This window comes from Anabrus simplex, chromosome 2 (assembly GCF_040414725.1).
Source record: "Anabrus simplex isolate iqAnaSimp1 chromosome 2, ASM4041472v1, whole genome shotgun sequence".
In the NCBI taxonomy this organism is placed as follows: domain Eukaryota; kingdom Metazoa; phylum Arthropoda; class Insecta; order Orthoptera; family Tettigoniidae; genus Anabrus; species Anabrus simplex.
In genome coordinates this window covers 575,061,045-575,079,937 of record NC_090266.1, presented here as the reverse complement: position 1 = coordinate 575,079,937, position 18,893 = coordinate 575,061,045, and the positions used below count along the sequence as shown (strand labels likewise).

Below are 18,893 nucleotides of genomic sequence, written 5' to 3'. Positions count from 1 at the left end.
TTACTGCATCAAACAAATTCATTTTCAGAGTAAACGTTCAACGATATTTTGGCATCTCCTAAAACTGATAGCAGTTGAGTAGATTTTTAACTATTCTTCTTTCTGGATTTTTTCTGATTATGAACATCAGCACTTCACGAGGGCTAAGCTTAGTTTTATGGCCCGATGCCTTTCCTGACGCCAACCCTACGTAGAAGGATGTAATCAATACTGTGTGTTTTTGTGGAGGTTGGTAGTGTGCTGTACGTAAATAAATAATTGTGTTACGACGAGCACAGACACCCTGCACTCGAGCTAGAGGAATTATCCAGATAGGAAATAATTTCCGATCAGTCCAGGAATAGAGCCGGTGCCCTGTGAACTGAAGACTTCTACGCTGACCGTTCGTACTAGAGCCCGGACTTTCCTTCAGACGCATACTCTAGTGCAAATGTTATTTATAATTTAACTTCATTACATTTCTTTGTTTGACATTTTCGAGTACGGTTTGTAATTTAAATGAAATATGAATCTATTTGCACTTTATGTTGGGTGAAAATCATAATATGACATTCAAAATTCATTACGTTTTTGCAAGTAGCTTTACGTCGCACCGACACAGATGGGTCTTATGGAGACGATGGGACAGGAAAGGGCTAGGAATGGGAAGGAAGCGGCCGTGGCCTTAATTAAGGTACAGCCCCAGTATTTGCCTGGTGTGAAAATGGGAAACCACGGAAAACCCTCTTCAGGGCTGTCGACAGTGGGGTTCGAACCCACTATCTCCCGAATACTGCATACTGGCCGCACTTAAGCGACTGCAGCTATCCAGCTCAGTTTCAATACTTTTGTCACGATACTTAACATATTTAATTTTAAAAAAATCATAATGTGTTTCATGGGTTAAATAAATAATACTGGAGGCAATTTAAGTTATACTTTTATCATTAGTTAAGATAACGTTTCCTGGAATTTCATTCTCATATGGGTGTTATCTTACTATCTATCATCGGAAGTGCATGTACTACTAGTTAGATAAGAATTTCGATTCTTTACGTTAATTTCGTCGGTCAATATATTTAATTTTCATTTGTGGTTCTGTTATTTCCTGGTGCGAATGCACAGTATTTATTAGCTCTGTACGACCACACCCGAGAGCAAGGAGCAAGGGGTGAATCAATTTATTAACATGCTCTATCCACGTCCAAGTAATGGTCCCTCAAAGCAAAGCAAAGTCACCTCCGTACAGGCCATGAAGGCCCTTGGAGGAGTGGAAGGTAAAGGTTTCCACCATTGTTAACCTCGGCACGTGATGGGGTAGAGTGGTTAAGCTCTACGCCCGACCGCCTTTGCCTCCAGGAATTTTTGGTGTAGGCTGAGTGAACCTCAGGGCCATATGCACCTCCGGAAGTGGAAATCTCGTTTCTTAAATTTTACGACTTCCTGACGGGGATTCGAACCCACGTCCTTCCGGGCGAACCGAGCAGGCCTTTAGCGCCTCGGCCAGGCAGCCCCTATAATGGTCCCTCAGTTACGTTATATATTGTTATATACAATTATTAACATTCTCTGTGTAAGTTTTCATGCGGTAAATCCTCGAAGTTGACGGATATTTAAAGATTCAATATTAGACACTCAAAAAATACGTGAGGAACATTGCTTTCTCAAAGTTCGTAGTCTCTCCACCTGAGAAGGGAGAAGTAACTTTACAAGCTATCGAAGGTTTAACAAAGGGATATCACGACAGCGCGTAAGGAGTGCCACGACGTTGCTTACTTGTAGATAAATGTAATGTATCTCCGTCGTCAAGGGGAGCTCGTACAAACGTCTCGCCATATGAGCTCTGTTTTAACACATCCCGATAGAACGATCGTGATGTTAAGATTGAAACTTCTTCTTTAGGAATATTTAACTACAAGTTCTGATGTTCCTAACACATACACAAGGTTGTCAAATGTATGTAGTGGACAAGTTCCTCGATTGAAGGAAGGTACTGAAATATAATTTACACTTTGAATCTATACTTTGTTTGACCAGGAGTACATACTGTGTTTCAGACTTTATTATACATGAATTCGGGTTGACTTTCAGTTATATCGAAAATTATTCCGTATTGTCTCCATATTCACCTTCAAGATAATGTTGGGATAATGCAATTATTATTATTATTATTATTATTATTATTATTATTATTATTATTATTATTATTATTATTATTATTATTATTATTATTATTATTATTATTATTGCTTCGTATGGCTATTGGTAGCCTCTTGCATCCGCTGTAAGGCAGACCCTAAGGCGAGGGAATGTGCAGTCTGCCTGGTATAGAAAACTACGTGTTACTGTGCTGAAGGATAGCGGTGTGTGTCGTATGTGAGAGTTGCAGGAATGTTCGGGACAGCAGAAGAAACAGTCCATGAGACAAGGGAATTAACCGTTCGCGATTAAAATACCTCTACCCAACTGGAAATCATACACAGGGCCTCAAAGGCCGAAGGCCAAGAAGCCTATCACTCAGTTTTTGAGTCGAAATTTTGCATAAATTACAAATATACACGTAACAAAGGCACCAAAACAACAAAGAGCATGGTACCGACTGTGCAGCTGTTAGCTTGCATTCGGGACATGTTGGGCTCGAAACACAGCATCGGCAGACCTGAAGATGGTTTCCCGTGGTTATTCGTTTTCCTTCCAGACAAATGCTGTGGCTGAAACTCAAAGAAGGTTACGGCCACTCCCTCTCCATCTTTGCCGAAACCCTACCCTAGTTAGTGCGACGTTAAGACTCTAGCAAAATAAACTACAGAACAACAGGAGATTAGACAGATTTATTCACACACACGCGAATACGTAACAACAGAATCTGCGTTTAGATATTAAGAAAGTAATGGATTCCCTTATTACTAACTGCATGGTATGGTAACCTTTCATTTGGGAGGAAATGGTTCCAAAACCCGTCATTGGCAGCCCTGAGGCTAGTTTTCCGTACTTTTCCGCTTTCGCACAAAGGAAATTCTGTGGCTATACCTTAATTAAAGCCATGGCTGCCACGTTTCCCCACCTCTCAATCATCGCCAAAAGTGTGTCACTGGCTGTCGTAACAAACAGGTCCTCGACTGACCTGCAAAGTTCAGTGAGACTCCTAACTCTAGGACTAGAATTAAAATCTAGGAGTCGAACCCGTAGCCTGTGGACAAAAGCATAGACTATTCCTGGACATCCCAAATTGTCTACTGAAATGAATTTCGAACCGACAACTTTGATGGTAAGCTAGCGCGCTACCGTCTGTATCCAAGAGCGTGGGTTCGATTTCGGCCAAGAGCGATGGAGATTTAAAGACGGGAGTATCCATAAAACATCATATACCAGGTGAATGAACAAGTTTTTTCCTGTTTCGCTGAGAGATTGCGCCAGAGAACAGTACGCAGCGAATGAATTTCTCGCATAAGTCAGTTTGGTCTTCTGACATTAACTTACCAACACACACACACACACACACACACACACACACACACACACACACACACACACACACACACACACACACACACACACACACACACACACACACACACAAGTTGACTCCGCCAAACACTAGTGTCTGTGTTGTATCGTCCAGTGATCGTGTCGATGTTTGTGTCTGAAAAGTAACATTTGCGGTACGCATTGCTTTTCTTGTTTAATCGAAAGAAAATATCTGTGCAAAGTCATCGTTTGCTGGTAGAAACATATGGTGAAGACGCTCCATCGATTAGAACATGTGAGACATGGATTCGACAATTTAAACGTGGTGATTTCAATGTGAAAGACAGTGCGCAGTCTGGTAGACCACAAAAGTGCGAAGACGAGCAATTGCAGGGGTTACTGGATGATGGCCAAATTCAAATTCAACAGCAATTGGCTCAAGCATTAAATGTGTCACAAGAAACAATCAGGAGACGTTTACGAGCAACGGGGAAATTCAATAAATTCCGTAAATCGGTCCCACACGATTTGAATGAACGGCAAATGGAAAAACCGCAAAGTCACATGTGAAATGCTGCTTCAACCCCATGAAAGAAAATCATTTCTGTACCGAATTGTGACTGGTAACGAAAAATGGATTTATTTTGAAAACCCGAAGCGGAGAAAATCGTGGCTGTCACCTGGCGAAGCCGGTCCTTCAATACCAATGTCAAATAGCTTCGGCAAGAAGAACATGCTTTGTGTCTGGTGTCTGGTGGTACCAGAGCGGTATTGTGTATTATGAACTCTTGAAGCCCGACGAAACCGTTAATCCACAACGCTATCGCCAGCAAATGATTAATTTAAATCACGCATTGATCGAAAGACGACCGGAACGGGCGAGAAGACATGGCAAAGTGATTTCGTTGCACGACCTTGCGCCGTCTAACACAGCAAAACCAGCGAAGGACACCTTGAAATCACCTGAATGGGACATCCTTCTGCAACCGCCATACTTCCCCGACCTGGTTCCATCTATCACCGCTCCGCATCAATGGGGCACGCGCTCGCAGATCAGCACTTCAGCAATTTCGAGGAAGTTGGAAAATGGCTCGACGAATGTTTGCCGCGAAAGACAACCAGTTTTTCAGGCATGGTATTCATAACTTACCTAGAAGATGGGAGAAGTGTGTAAAAACCGATGGCCAATATTTTGTATTTTAAAAAAAATGAATTTCCCTTGAAAATTGCGTGTTTTCCTTACCACAGAATCTGGCAGAAACGTATGCATACACCTGATAGTTCAAGTCGGCATGTAAAGAAATTTTGATGAAGATATTAGGTGTTCATTCGGCTAAATTATCCCAGGTCGGCTGAGTAAATCAGACGGTAAAGCGCCGTAGTTGACTAGTTCAATCCTGGTTCTGAATAATGGTATTTCAAGGTGCTCAAATACACCAGTCTCGAGTCCGTATACTTACCAGCACGTAAATTAACTCATGCTGGAAAAAATCCACTACTTTGGCGTCCACAAAAACCTAAATAGACAGTGGAAAGTAAAACGAATAGCATTCAAAAGTATCTCAACGTCCAAATTTGTTTAAATGGAATTCTAATTTAGGTACTCTATTAGGAACGGTAAGCCTCCGTGGTTCGGGCGGCAGCGCGTCGGCCTCTCACCGCTGGGTACCGTGGTTCAATTCCCGGTCACTACATGTGAGATTTGTGCTGGACAAAGTGGAGGCGGGACAGGCTTTTCTCCGGATACTCCGGTTTTCCCTGGCATCTTTCATTCCAGCAACACTCTCCAACATCATTTCATTCCATTTGTCTGTCATTAATAATTGCCCCCCAGAGGAGAGCGACAGGCCTCTGTAGCCGGCACTGTTCCTATCCTCGCCGCAATTTGTGGGCTTCATTCATTCCATTCTTGGCCAGGTCAATGACTGGAAAACAGGTTGTAGGTTTTCTTTTCATTAGAAACGGTGTAACGAAGAGGGAACGTCCAACTGGACACACAAGTCACTCAGATCACAAGACTTACACTTTGTCATATAAGATCATGCGTTAATATAGCCTATATTTTAAATACGCAGTCATTCACTCACTCGCGCATCATGTTTTCTCTGGAACCACCATGCCAAGAACCAAGCGAACTGGGCATAAAAAGAAAACAAAATAAATTGGCAATGTTCAGGAACCATGGGTCACTGGCTGCTATGAGTGTAAATTGTTTTGCCTCCTGGTAGAATGTGACAAAATAGATAACTCCAAAACAGAAGAAAACCACAGATACCTCCTCCTGGTGTTTAGCTTTGTTGCACCTTGATTCAATTTCACTTGAAATACTAACATCCTGGGAGAATACACATCCTAAATACTGTAAATGATCTACGCGTTTCAGTTTTGTATTCCTGACCAGACATTCATTCTTCTTTCATTTCTTCCTCACTAGCATCGCATTAGTCTTGAAAACGCATAAGTTAGTTTCACGTTATTCTCACTGGATCTCTTTTCAATCTACAAGACATTAGATTTCAGGCTTTCCGAACAGTGTGCTATTAAGACGAAGCCATCGGAACTGGCTAAGCTGCTTACGACATCGAATCCCTCCTTGCTCTTTTCAACCTTTCAGTAAATGATCCACGCAAACCTTTGTATATAAACAATAAGCACATCGAGTTATTTGGAAGGTTTGGAATCGTTTCTGCTTCCACAATCACGCGTTGAGTATAGAGCCAGAAAATGAACGGCCAAGCCTCATTTCCATGCATAAGTGGTTTGGGTGCGCGCGGACGTGTCGTTATGCTAATGTTCGTCCAGGTGAACGAGACGCAGTCAATCTCACCAGCTGCGACTAGCCCACTAATAAATACCGTGTAACATATTTCCTGGTCACGCCTTCCTACCCTATGTTTATTTAAAAGGCAAGCTTGTATAATTTGTCGGTTAGACCGGACGTTACACAAGTGATTTAACAGATTTCAAAACTATCACAGAAATTAATGGTCTACGCCACTTTTATATAGCAAGAAAAATATATATTTACAACTCAATTTCCTGATTAACTTGGAACACACTGGCAAGGAGTTTTATCTGTATAGAAGCAGTGTTGTAAACTACCGTGAGTTGTGTAGCGTCAAACCATATGGATCAGAATGGAAACACATTTTTTTACAACTTGCTTTACGTCGCATCGACAAAGATAGATCTTCTGGTGACGATGGTTTAGGCCTAGGAGTGGGAAGAAATCGGCCATAGGCTTAATTAACGAACAGCCCCAGCATTTGCCTGGTGTGAAAATGGGAAACAACGGAAAAACACCTTCAGGGCTGCCGACAGTGCGGCTCGAACGCAGTGTCTCCCGGATGCAAGTTCACAGCCGCGCGCCTCTAACCGCACGGACAAATCGCCCGGTAGAACGGAAACAAACGGATATATAAAGGTTTACTTGATATGCAGATTTAATGACATAATCTATCAGCTGACCTCTGTGACACAGTTGTGTAAGGTAGGGAGCTTCATCCCGGCTGAGTTTGGTGGCATTTATAGGCGTACCGGGCGAGTTGGCCGTGCGCGTACAGGCGCGCGGCTGTGAGCTTGCATCCGGGAGATAGTAGGTTCGAATCCCACTATCGGCAGCCCTGAAGATGGTTTTCCGTGGTTTCCCATTTTTACACCAGGCAAATGCTGGGGCTGTACCTTAATTAAGGCCACGGCCGCTTCCTTCCAACTCCTAGGCCTTTCCTATCCCAGCGTCGCCATAAGACCTATCTGTGTCGGTGCGACGTAAAGCCCCTAGCAAAAAAATATTACAGGTGTTCAAATGCGACATCTCCAAGTTAAAGGGTTCTGTCAAGTTAAGAAAATTCTGCGGGGCCAATTTCCAACAATCTGTCGTCTGATATGACAGTTAGCAGTTTATACGGGCTTTAAATTATTATTATTATTATTATTATTATTATTATTATTATTATTATTATTATTATTATTATTATTGCCTGCTAGGGATCATATGCCAGTTTTAAATAATATCTAAATATTTGATATTTCTGAGTAATTTCTTTACAATAATCCTTCATCCTTTCACTTTGCGTCTTCTTTCTCCCGACAGACCACTTTGTACAAGCTTTCTTTTCCTTTTTCCCTTGGAAATCTTCCATGCTTAAAAATGTATTTCTAAAAATACTTCTTTCTTTGGTTTTTCTTCTCTTATATTATTTAATACCAAATCTTTCTTGACCTCTTAAATCTACGTTGTTGACTTTCTTCTTTCTTGATATATCCATTCTAAATATACGTTCAAAAAGGACAACAACCTTTTTCATATTGTTTTCGTTATTTTTCCTATGATCTGATAGATTCCTTTTCCTTATTTCCCCTGTTCTGCAGCTTTCATCAGACCAAGGATTTTCTAATGATTCTCCTTTACAATTTTCCAAGCTTATACGGCTTATCAAATCTATCTATATATTAAAGAGTGTCAAACAATTATAATTAAGCATGTTTTCTCAAATAATTCTGAACGGACTTAATACATTTCTTCACTGTATATACGTTATATGATCGCTGTTCGGGAAAAGGTCCATGTCTCACAATGTTCTTCCTCTCCATTACTTTCCTTACGACTGGTCACGGCTCCCAGCCACATGTGGATATGCAGTCCATCAGAACAATTTTAGTTGTGTTCATTTTCGTACCCTTGCGTGTAAACTAAAATGAACCTTAAGTGCATTATACTGTAAGAGTGCGTAAATGTCATGCAAACATACATTCCTAAAGCGCGGTACGGTAAGGTTCATTTTCCTTTACACGTACGCATAGGAAAATGAACACAACGAACATTTTTCTGATGGTCTAAAAATCCATATGTGGCTAGGAGGCGTGACTAGTCTTGAGGACAATAATGGATAGGAAGAGCATCGGGATATATGACCTTTTGTCCGAACAGCGACGATATACCGGGTGTTAGGGGTATACGTTGAGATATTTCTTGTAGCAATAGAGAACGATATGACGAACCACTATACATCAAAGTTATTTTGGAGAGCAAAGGGATACGATGTTTTTTAGAATAAGCAATATGCCTTATTCTTTTGAATGAATAGCTTTCCTTCGATAACAAGCACGATACGCGCCATCCGTGCCAAACTGGTTTCTGTTTATGTTTAAGAGCAAATAAACTACTGTAACAGCTGAACGCTAATCATGCAATGCCACGAGATGTTACGTAAAATACTTGCCAAACTGGTTTTATATTTAAGAGCAACTGAACTACGACAACAGCTGAAGGCTGCTACTAGGGTATTCCACGTCACGTAACATTCTCGACTGATTTTGTGGTTTTTAGTATTTTGTTACCGTGTTAGGGGCTTCAGACAACCCTGGTCAACAGTTTCGGATCCTGGAGATGTATCGAATTGTCAGCGACAATTCAAAAGACCTGCACCGGGCAAGCCGAACTTGTCCTCGGACACTCCCGGCACTAAAAGCCATACGCCATTCCATTTTCACTACTAACTATTGTGAAAATAAAAGTCACTGACCAAGCCACGGGACATTTCGGCGGAAGAGTGAGAAGGGAGGAGCCAAAGACTTAAGGATTCTTGGTGAAAGTGCAAAGAAAATGGCAGTAGTCTTCCTGACAGAACGGAGGGTAGATTGAGTAAACGTGGCATACAGCTGGTCGTATGATGGATTAATAATAATAATAATAATAATAATAATAATAATCATAATAATAATAATAATAATAATAATAATAATTGTAATAATAATAGGAGCAAATATCGACTCTGATCACTATCTCACAAGAGTTAAAGTAAAATTTACTCCAAGAAAATACCACCTCAAGAAAATCCAACAACAGAAATTTGACATAAAAAGGATTCCTGTCACGGTTCTAAAAAGCATGGGAAAATCAACCAGCGAAAACATGGGAAGAACTCCACACCAAAATCATACAGAAGGTACGAGAAATGGTACCCTTAAAAAGGAATACAAAACACCCCTGGTGGAACTCAACATGCAACCAAGCCCTAGAGATAAGAAAATCTGCGTTTCAGAAATACAACAGTAGAAAATCCCAGAAAACTCAACGAGAATTTTATGAGACCAGAAAACAAGTATCCAAAACCATCAGGCAAGAAAAAAGAAAGCACCTGAAAGAACAACTGGAGATAATAGAAGAAAACTTTAGGAACCACAACACAAGGGATTTCTACAGAACATTCACAGAAAAAATCTGAACTTGCACGTTACTTGTCAGAACTTCTTAACTGCCCCGAACCCACTGAAAGATTTCTTGAAGAAGCATCCAGTTTCACTCACCCAGAACCACCTCCACCAAACCAGGAAGAAATTCAGAGCCACATTAAACGATTAAAGAACAACAGAACCTCAGGAAGAGACGGGACTGTTGCAGAATTCCTTAAGAATCTTGGTCCAAATTCACTCAAGGTACTTACAGAAATCATACAGAAAATCTAGAAAAATGAAAAACTCCCAGAAGACTGGAAATGTGCCTTGATTCACCCACTTCACAAAAAAGGAGACGAAACTGATGTCAACAACTATAGGGGAAACCCCCTCCTTGAAGTTGGCTACAAAATTTTCTATGCATGCCTGTTGAAAAGAATACAAGAATAACTAGAACATAACATTGGTGTATATCAAGCTGGGTTCCCCCCACACAGATCGTGCACTGAACAGATCTTCAACCTCAAAACCGCTCTAAAATTCAGGGTCCTCAGAAACCTTCCAATCATCTGTTCCTTCGTAGATTTCAAGAAGGCTTATGATTCAATTGATCGTCAATCTCTGTTCAAATTTCTGAAGGAACAGGGACTAGACACCAAAATGCTAAACTGGACTAAAAAGACTCTCACTGACACGAAGTCAAGAGTGAAATTCATGGGAGAAATCTCAGACGAATTCCTGATAAAAACTGGTGTCCGGCAAGGAGATGGACTGTCACCCCTCCACTTCAACCTCGTCCTAGATAAGGTGATGAGGGAATGGGAAAAAGAACTGAAAGCACAAAATAGCTGGAACCCAGTAAACAATGGGATACAAATACAAGCTTGAAATACCATGCTTAGCCTTTGCGGATGACCTGGCCCTTTTGTACAGCGATGAAGTCACAGCAATAGAGCAAGCTGAAATTCTCCAAGAATGTGCCAGAAAGGTCGGACTTCATATCTTCTTCCAGAAAACTGAATTTTTCTGTGCAAAACTAGACATCCATAGTCTCAATACAAAATACGGACAAATCAACAGAGTCCCTCACTTCAAATACCCGGGAGAAATCCTCGAACCAACCGGACAAGAGAAAATAGCCCAAAACAACCGTGTCCAAAAACTCAAAAGAGCTTATGGGAGAACAAGATAAATCTACAACAAAAATGTATGTCTCTCCACGTTAAGATTAAACATTACAGTAGTGTAATCAAACCTGAGGCTTTATATGCAGGGGAAATTCTAACGCTTCTTAGAAAGGGCGAGCTGGAAAATATCCTAAAAGAAGAGCGAAAAATCATGAGGAAAATTTTAGGACCAAGACACACGGGAGAAGGGTACCGCCTCCAAACCAGGAAATCCACAGAAAAATTATCTAATATTGCGGCAGACCTCAGGAAAAGAAGGCTAAAATTTTATGGACATGTTAAGAGGCTTGTAGAAACCAGAATAACCCACCAAGTTCTTGACAGAGTTGATAAACTGAAGAATTTTCCTTATATACAACAGACAAAAGCGGACATGAAGAACGCAGAAATTCAATCCGAAGACATTTTGAATCGAAATATATAGAAAGAAAATTGACAGGTGGGAAGTTACTCCAGAGAATGAAGTACCAAAAAGAGCAGGAAGAGGATCTTTAGTCAACAGACGAAAGCATCCTGGATCCTCCGCAAACGAAATCATAAATAAAGCTTCGTGTGTTCCGAAAGGGACCATTCACGCATAATAATAATAATAATAATAATAATAATAATAATAATAATAATAATAATAATAATAATAATAATAATAATAGCAGCCTCCGTGTCTCAGTGCCCCGGCCTCCACCGATGAGTTCCGTGATTCAAATCCCGATCACCCCGTGTGAGATTTGTGCTGGACAAAGTGGAGGCGAGACAGGATTTTCTCCGGGCACTCCGGTTTTCCCTGTCATCTTTCATCCCAGCAACATTCTCCAATATCATTTCATTTCAACTGCCAGTCATTAATCATTACCCCAGAGGAGTGTGAGAAGCTTCGACAGCCAGCACAATTGCTATCCTCGCCGCTAGGTGGGGCTCCATTCTACCTGGGCGACTGCCCTAAATGCAGATCAGTAGTTGATTGATTGATTGATTGATTGATTGATTGATTGATTGATTGATTGATTGATTGATTGATTGATTGATTGATTGATTGATTGATTGATTGATTGATTGATTGATTGATTGATTGATTGATTGATCCTATTTAACTTCTTACGCATTCTGCTAATCGAAGGAGGAAGATGCTATATTCATTCGGGTTTCATTAAACCTTCTGATGAACAATGGAACTGAAACTCAAAATGATGAGGGAATAGTGCTATCCCCCATTGCCTTCGTAAATATTGCAAGTTAAAACCAAACGACAGGTATTTTTTGGGTAGGACAGCAAAAGTTTTGGTTTCGGTAATATCCATTAGGAGAGCGCAGCTGTGAGCTTGCATCCAGGAGATAGTGGGTTCGAACCCCACTGTCGGCAGCCCTGAAGTTGGTTTTCCGTGGTTTCCCATTTTCACACCAGGCAAATGCTGGGGCTGTACCTTAATTAAGGCCACTGCCGCTTTCTTACCATTCCTAGGCCTTTCATATCCCATCGTCGCCATAAGATCTATCTGTGTCGGTGCGACGTAAAACAAATAGCAAAATAATGTACAACACGAGTGCTTTAAATGACCTCAAAAGCACTTTTATTACCGAAATGTCCGAGTCCTGAATATCGAGCTCCGCGGTGTAAGTACTTTTTAATCATACTGTTTGAAATTGTGATTGAATGACACACCATTCTCTCCTGATTATTAGAAACTAATGTATTCATTACACATAAATCAAGTGAACAAACACAACTGTCTCAAATGGCATTAAACGTGTGGCATTCATTTATCATGGTGATTGTTGACAAACCTTTTCCCTCAGCGTCACTTTATTGGTACTGTAAATTGCGGTCAATGTTTAGAAATTTTTTATCTGGTAGAAGGCGGTGATTTCGTGGAACTCCACACTGTTGCCAGGTAATTAGAAAAAAGTCTTTGGAGGGGAAGACAGGGGTGGTGTTTCCCACGTCTGACCGGGAAGTCGCGTCTACTAGGGGAGAGGTAATTTAACGGGTGGGGCCGGGGTTAATTAGGGGGCCGTGTTTCAGGCGGGCACGTGACACATGCACTCACTCACCTGAGCTAGCCAGGCGACTGCTGGTCGGTCCAAACATCTGGTACGGATCTGAAAAAAGAAAAGAAAATAACACTGTCAATTAACATTCGACTAAAGTTAATCACCGCTCTTAACCTTCCTGGAAGCGATAAAATGTGCTAAAGCAGAAGGGAGTCACGCTCTGCTGGTGTTGTTGCTAACAAACTCTACTACTACTAATGCAATTAGCACACATGCTAATAAGGAATGTTGTCCGTGGGGGGGGTGTTAGAGGATTATTCGAGTCAGATCTTTCAGTTGCATGCTGTAGTTTTGATAGCTTTATTGCACTTCCATTATGATCAATATCGACGGACTGGCTGTCTAGATTTCCAAATACAAATATGGCTGTAGATTGTTTAATATTATTGGATTCAACCTACTCCCGTTGCCTATTAGAAGAAGTCGCAAAATCCTATTAGTTAGCCTATGAATAAGATATTGTAGATTAAAAAGAGGTTCATGCATACGAGTGTAAGTAAAAATGTAAAATTCCCTGTTTTATTTGTTAAAAACCAAGCAACATTGCTCGCCCCTGTCTACATATCCGAGGTTTATAATTACGCCGAAATATTGCACACAGTACATATGTTGGTAAACCAGAACATTGGCACAGCAGCACTTGCAACATGATGAATATACTGAATGAGTGGTCACGTGAGGAGGTCCGTACAATGGGCCGTTTTCTGCAGGTAAAGACACGGAACTTGTCAACTTTTACGGGGTTATTGTGTCTGTATGTGGAGAGTGTGATAGTGGTATCGTGAATTTGCAGAGGGTCGATGGACAGTGAAAGGCGAAGAGCGGAGTAACCGTCAATCAAAATCAGATTTATCTGTTAATATAATTTTGTTACTCATTTGAACGGCAGCTTTCAACTCCCCTCCAGCAATTTGCGGCAAGTTTCCGGACCCTCAATGGTCAACTATAAATTTCTCTATCTTTCGAAATTCGACTTCTTATAATTACAGTATTTTAGCTGTAACTGAAACATGACTTCTTCCTAAATTATTACTATTGCATTCGTACAATTTAAGGAGGGGGGGGGAATGTGATTAGCACAGTGGCTTAGCTGCTGGCTTTCCACCCAGAAGACTGAGGTTCGAATCCCGGTCAGTTCTGGGTTGACACTTTCATCTCAAGAATCACGTGACGTCAGGAAGACGAAAACCAAAATCAGTCTGGGTGGCTCCAGTGACCCCAGAAATAACAGGGATAAGCTGAAGAAAGTTTTTATTCGTACAAATTACATCCTAGTATGCTTACTTCGCCTATTCATAGTTTTGGTGCACTTCCCTTTCCTCGTCGAACTGCTTTCGGGTATTGAACGAATGTTACTCGGTTTGGGATTACTGATTTAACACACGATTTTTAGGAAATTCAACTTCGTTGTTCGTTCCTCTAGGCCCCCATGAGATAAACAAAGATATATAATACATAAATACACTTCAAAAAATAATTAAAAGGCTTTTCAAACAGCGAAAAATAAACACATTTGAAGCACTTGGAACTGTTAAGAAATACTGTACTTGTCATCATAACGAGTCTATTTGCCTGGTTACACAGGGGAGAATGTGCAACATTGTAAGGGATTTAATTTGGAGATAAAATAGGACAGGAATCACATGTCTAAAAGAAGACATATTTCCTTTCAAGGAATGAGTAATGAGTAAACGAAATATACCACTGGTGAAGTTTTGCGAGAGAACAGACATATTTTGGCACTGAATCACTCAGGGGTGTTCAGCTAACAGAACACTAAATTCTATCGTCAAGGGACGGAGATACTCATTTTATGCTAAGATTATTTTAGATATACTATATTAATATATTACGCTAACATTATACTACTGTATATTATACTTTGGTGATTATGTCGAAAAATATAGTGATGCGGAAATGAAGCAGTGTTCCTTTCCTTTACCTGTTAACCTACACAACATTAGGTAGACTAACTCTTTGAGTAATCTTCGTATACATCAAGATGGCAATATGTGGCTTCTAGACCGTCTCAGCGACATACTCAGCGATAAATTTTTAAATATGATATAAAATTATCAGTTACTCGCGAGCTCTGTCTGCAATGCACCACGTTGTTTATGTTGCAAAGTTGCTAAATTTTGAAGTAATGGAATAATACGGATTATCTGTTGTGCTAATAGAATATAACATTTTACTGAAAACACTTGGAAATATATCAAAAATGAAAAAGGAATTACATTTTTTCCTCTACAGTTCGGTAACATTTGAACCTATTGCAAATTATTGAATTAGATTCGTAATTTTATACATTTTTTCCAACTGTGAAATCATTAATCATTGTCGTAAGGTAAGGAACATTACGTGTCACACTGTTGGTGACGTAAATTACTCCGAGTTCCAACCCTGGAGAAAGCTACATATAATTGACCATGAGAGAAGCACCGAGTTTCCATATTAATCCCTGCTGAGGTTTCCCCTAATGATGGAGATGGTGTGAAAGATTCAGAGCGGACTTACCAATTGCTGCAGTGTACGGCTGTGGTAAAGATAATGTCAAGAGTAAATCATTGTAGGATTGCTTTTAAATTTACTTTCATGTGTTTTAAATTCAATTTGAAATGTAATCTGGTTGCAAACGGTTGATGTACTCACTTACAGATTATATAAATTACGAGTATATGATGCGTACAAGCAATCATTTGATACTTATTTATGGAATTGGGGTTAATTTTCTAGAAAATAAATCGCTAGATTTTTTCATAGACATTCCTTGCTATTTTTAGTTCAGTGCTATTCGTTTATCCAGTCTATCCGTTAAGAGTTATGGTGTCAAAAATGGCGTCAACCCATAAAACCTACCCGTGCATCACATATTATGGCCAGCTTGATTAAATCTTTGACGATAGGCTATAACTACCTCTACAACCCGTCCAACTCATTTGGTGGTTGAGGTTAACTTTCCAGAGGGTAAATCGCTAGATTGTATCAAAGAGCAACATGCACGGAAGTACCAAGTACCAGTCCTGTACGTATGTATGAGAATTGACCAGCTATATTTTCCTGTGCTTTTCGTGTGCCCAGTCTATTCCATAAGAGCTTTAGTATAGAAAAGTGGCGTCAAAATATTACACATTATTACACATTATGACCAATTTTATTTTATTAAATTTTTGACGATATTTCTGCCTCTATCACTCGTCCGGGTGCCTCATGAGATTTGGTGCAAATGTTCGTACTGGTCAGTGGAGGCGGGTTGATTTGTATAACGAACAAAAAAAAATTACTTTTGATTGTATAGATAGAGATAACAGGCACGAATCTCGACGCAAATATATATGTACTGCCCATCCCACAGAGGACAGCTGGTCTTAACGTCGACGACGTTTTGAAACGAGAGAGTTGAAAATGCACAGCGAAAACAAAGCTAAACTACTGGGTTACGTGACTGTTGCCTTCGTGTTCATAATCGCGGGATTATCTATTTTACAAGGAATCCGAGCCACATGTCATTTACCGACCCAGTTACCTGTGTGGTAATAATAATAATTTCGTGTGGCTATTTCTAGCCGAGCGCAGCCCTTGTAAGGCAGACTCTCCGATGAGGGTGGGTGGCATCTGCCATGTGTAGGTAACTGCGTGTTATTGTGGTGGAGGATAGTGTTATGTGTGGTGTGTAAGTTGCAGGGATATTGGGGACAGCACAAACATCCAACCCTCGAGCCACTGGAACTAACCAAGGAAGGTTAAAATCCCCGACCCGGCCGGGAATCGAACCCGGGACCCTCTGAACCAAAGGCCAGTACGCTGACCATTCAGCGAACGGGTCGGACACCTGTGTGGTACGCGCCACATAGTTGTAAACATGCATTCGGTGATGTTGGGTTCGATGGTATTCCACGTTTTCTTATTTTCACTCCAGGCAAACACTCGGGGGAGTATTTTAATTTTAGTCCACGGCCACTTCCTTCCCAGTCCTAGGACTTTCCTATGTCGCAGTCACCCGAAACCTATCAGAGTTAGTGCAACGTTAGAACCACATGGGAGAGAAAAAGCTAACCAAATTTTCATTTCAAAATCCGACATGCATTATCCGGAATTCGAACGGTGGTCGCCTTGGTAAAAAGCCAGTGAGAGTATCGCTCGACTATTAAGACCCAACCAGCCGCAGCCCTCGGGACACGAGCTCGAATTCCCCGCTCTTCAGGAGGGTGAGTACAGCAACTCGACTGAAACGGTCAACACACGAGAGACACAAATTACTCTCTTTGGAGATTCGTGTTGAGCAAATAACCGGATTACAATGAAGCAACTTTACGATACCTTACTGTCGCCTACCAACCATGACAGATACAAAATAGCGAGTTCTACATGAAAGAGTTCGCTATGACTTCCTGATTTCTTGACCACTCTAGATGAATTACTTAACCCACATCTACTTAAATTACTTACTGTTCAGAACTTGATGAATTTAATACACTCAGTTAATTTACTTTGATACAATACATAGTAGTGTTATTAAGTTCGTGGATTGGCCGTGTAGAGTCACTGTGGTGCACTACAGCGGAGAGTTTGCATCACATGATGTTGCCGTGATAGTTGCTTGCTATTCCCAACAAGAGGTAGTTGGGAGTTTACGGAGTAAGCAGAACCATGGTCTCTGTTGTAAAGAGTAGTTGAATGTGAGCGGCGGAATTTGAGAATGTCGTAATTTGAGCAACAGGCAAATTTCAACTTCTGTCAGAAATTATGCAAAACCGCTACAGAAACGTTTGAGATTATGAAGCCGAAATCGTAACATCACGACGGGAAAAAGTCGCGAAAAGGCGGATCAAAAGACAATGCGATCCTTGAACTGTTAGCCCAAGTCCACGTACATATCGACTGAAGTACACACGTATACACTGTGTTGCCTGCACTATAGGCGCCAGTCAACGAAGCTGCTGACTGTGGTACATGTGTGTACGCCGTGTTGCCTACACTGTAGACGCCAGTCCACGAACTTGCTGACTGTAGTAGTACTATACTGGAATGCCCTGTTCGTTGGCTGAAACATCACCGCAGTGGCGTTCCAATGAGAGACCTCGGGCCCTATACCAGGTGGGCCAGGGATTTTAACTCCTCGTTGTTAATTCCTCCGGCTCGATATACTAGGTGTTTGTGTTGGTCTTAATGCATACTTAATACACACACTTCATCTACACACGACCAACCACATCATAAACTCTCCGCGTAAGGTTGACGTCAGGAAGGGCATCCAACCGTAACACTGGACCAAGTCCAACGATATTTACGTAGAGATGTGGGCCTTGGGGCATTTAAAACGTCTGTAAAGTAACTACTAGATGGTTGGTGGATGATTGAATTTAACTGGCAAAGTTACGGGCACTTATCCCTGCCTTACACTTTACCAGTGGATACATAAGTAACACGAAGAACTGAAACTAACTCCTGCACTGCTGTACTGTCTCACTACATATATAATATCTAACATAGTACACAATACATACCGGGCGAGTTGGCCGTGCGCGTAGAGGCGCGCGGCTGTGAGCTTGCATCCGAGAGATAGTAGGTTCGAACCCCACTATCGGCAGCCCTGAAGATGGTTTTCCGTGGTTTCCCATTTTCACACCAGGCAAATGCTAGGGCTGTACCTTAATTAAGGCCACGGCCGCTTCCTTCCAACTCCTAGGCCTTTCCTATCCCATCGTCGCCATAAGACATATCTGTGTCGGTGCGACGTAAAGACCCTAGCACAATACATAAATGGGCATTTTGCTTCATAAATGCATCAATAAATTAATACCTTTTATGAAATTTTAAGAATTAATAATAATAATAATAATAATAATAATAATAATAATAATAATAATAATAATAATAATAATAAAGAGCTACTGTCCTTCTACGAACTCATCCCATGGATAAATTTTGAGCACGCATGTTTAAAGCTTCCGTAGTTTGAAATCCCTCTGACACTAATATTGACAGAAGAACACTCAGAGTAAAAAGGCAGACACATAGAACAAACATCAAAAT

General features: G+C 40.9%; 1 protein-coding gene across 1 annotated transcript in view; it reads right to left on the bottom strand.

Annotated features, from left to right (window-relative positions):
• The window catches only part of Ets65A (DNA-binding protein D-ETS-3), a 351,412-nt gene that overhangs the window by 88,256 nt on the left and 244,263 nt on the right, over positions 1–18,893 (bottom strand). The window contains exon 4 of the mRNA XM_067139220.2: positions 12,858–12,905. Within this exon, the coding sequence (XP_066995321.1) occupies positions 12,858–12,905 (48 nt within the window). The remainder of the gene's footprint in view (positions 1–12,857; positions 12,906–18,893) is intronic.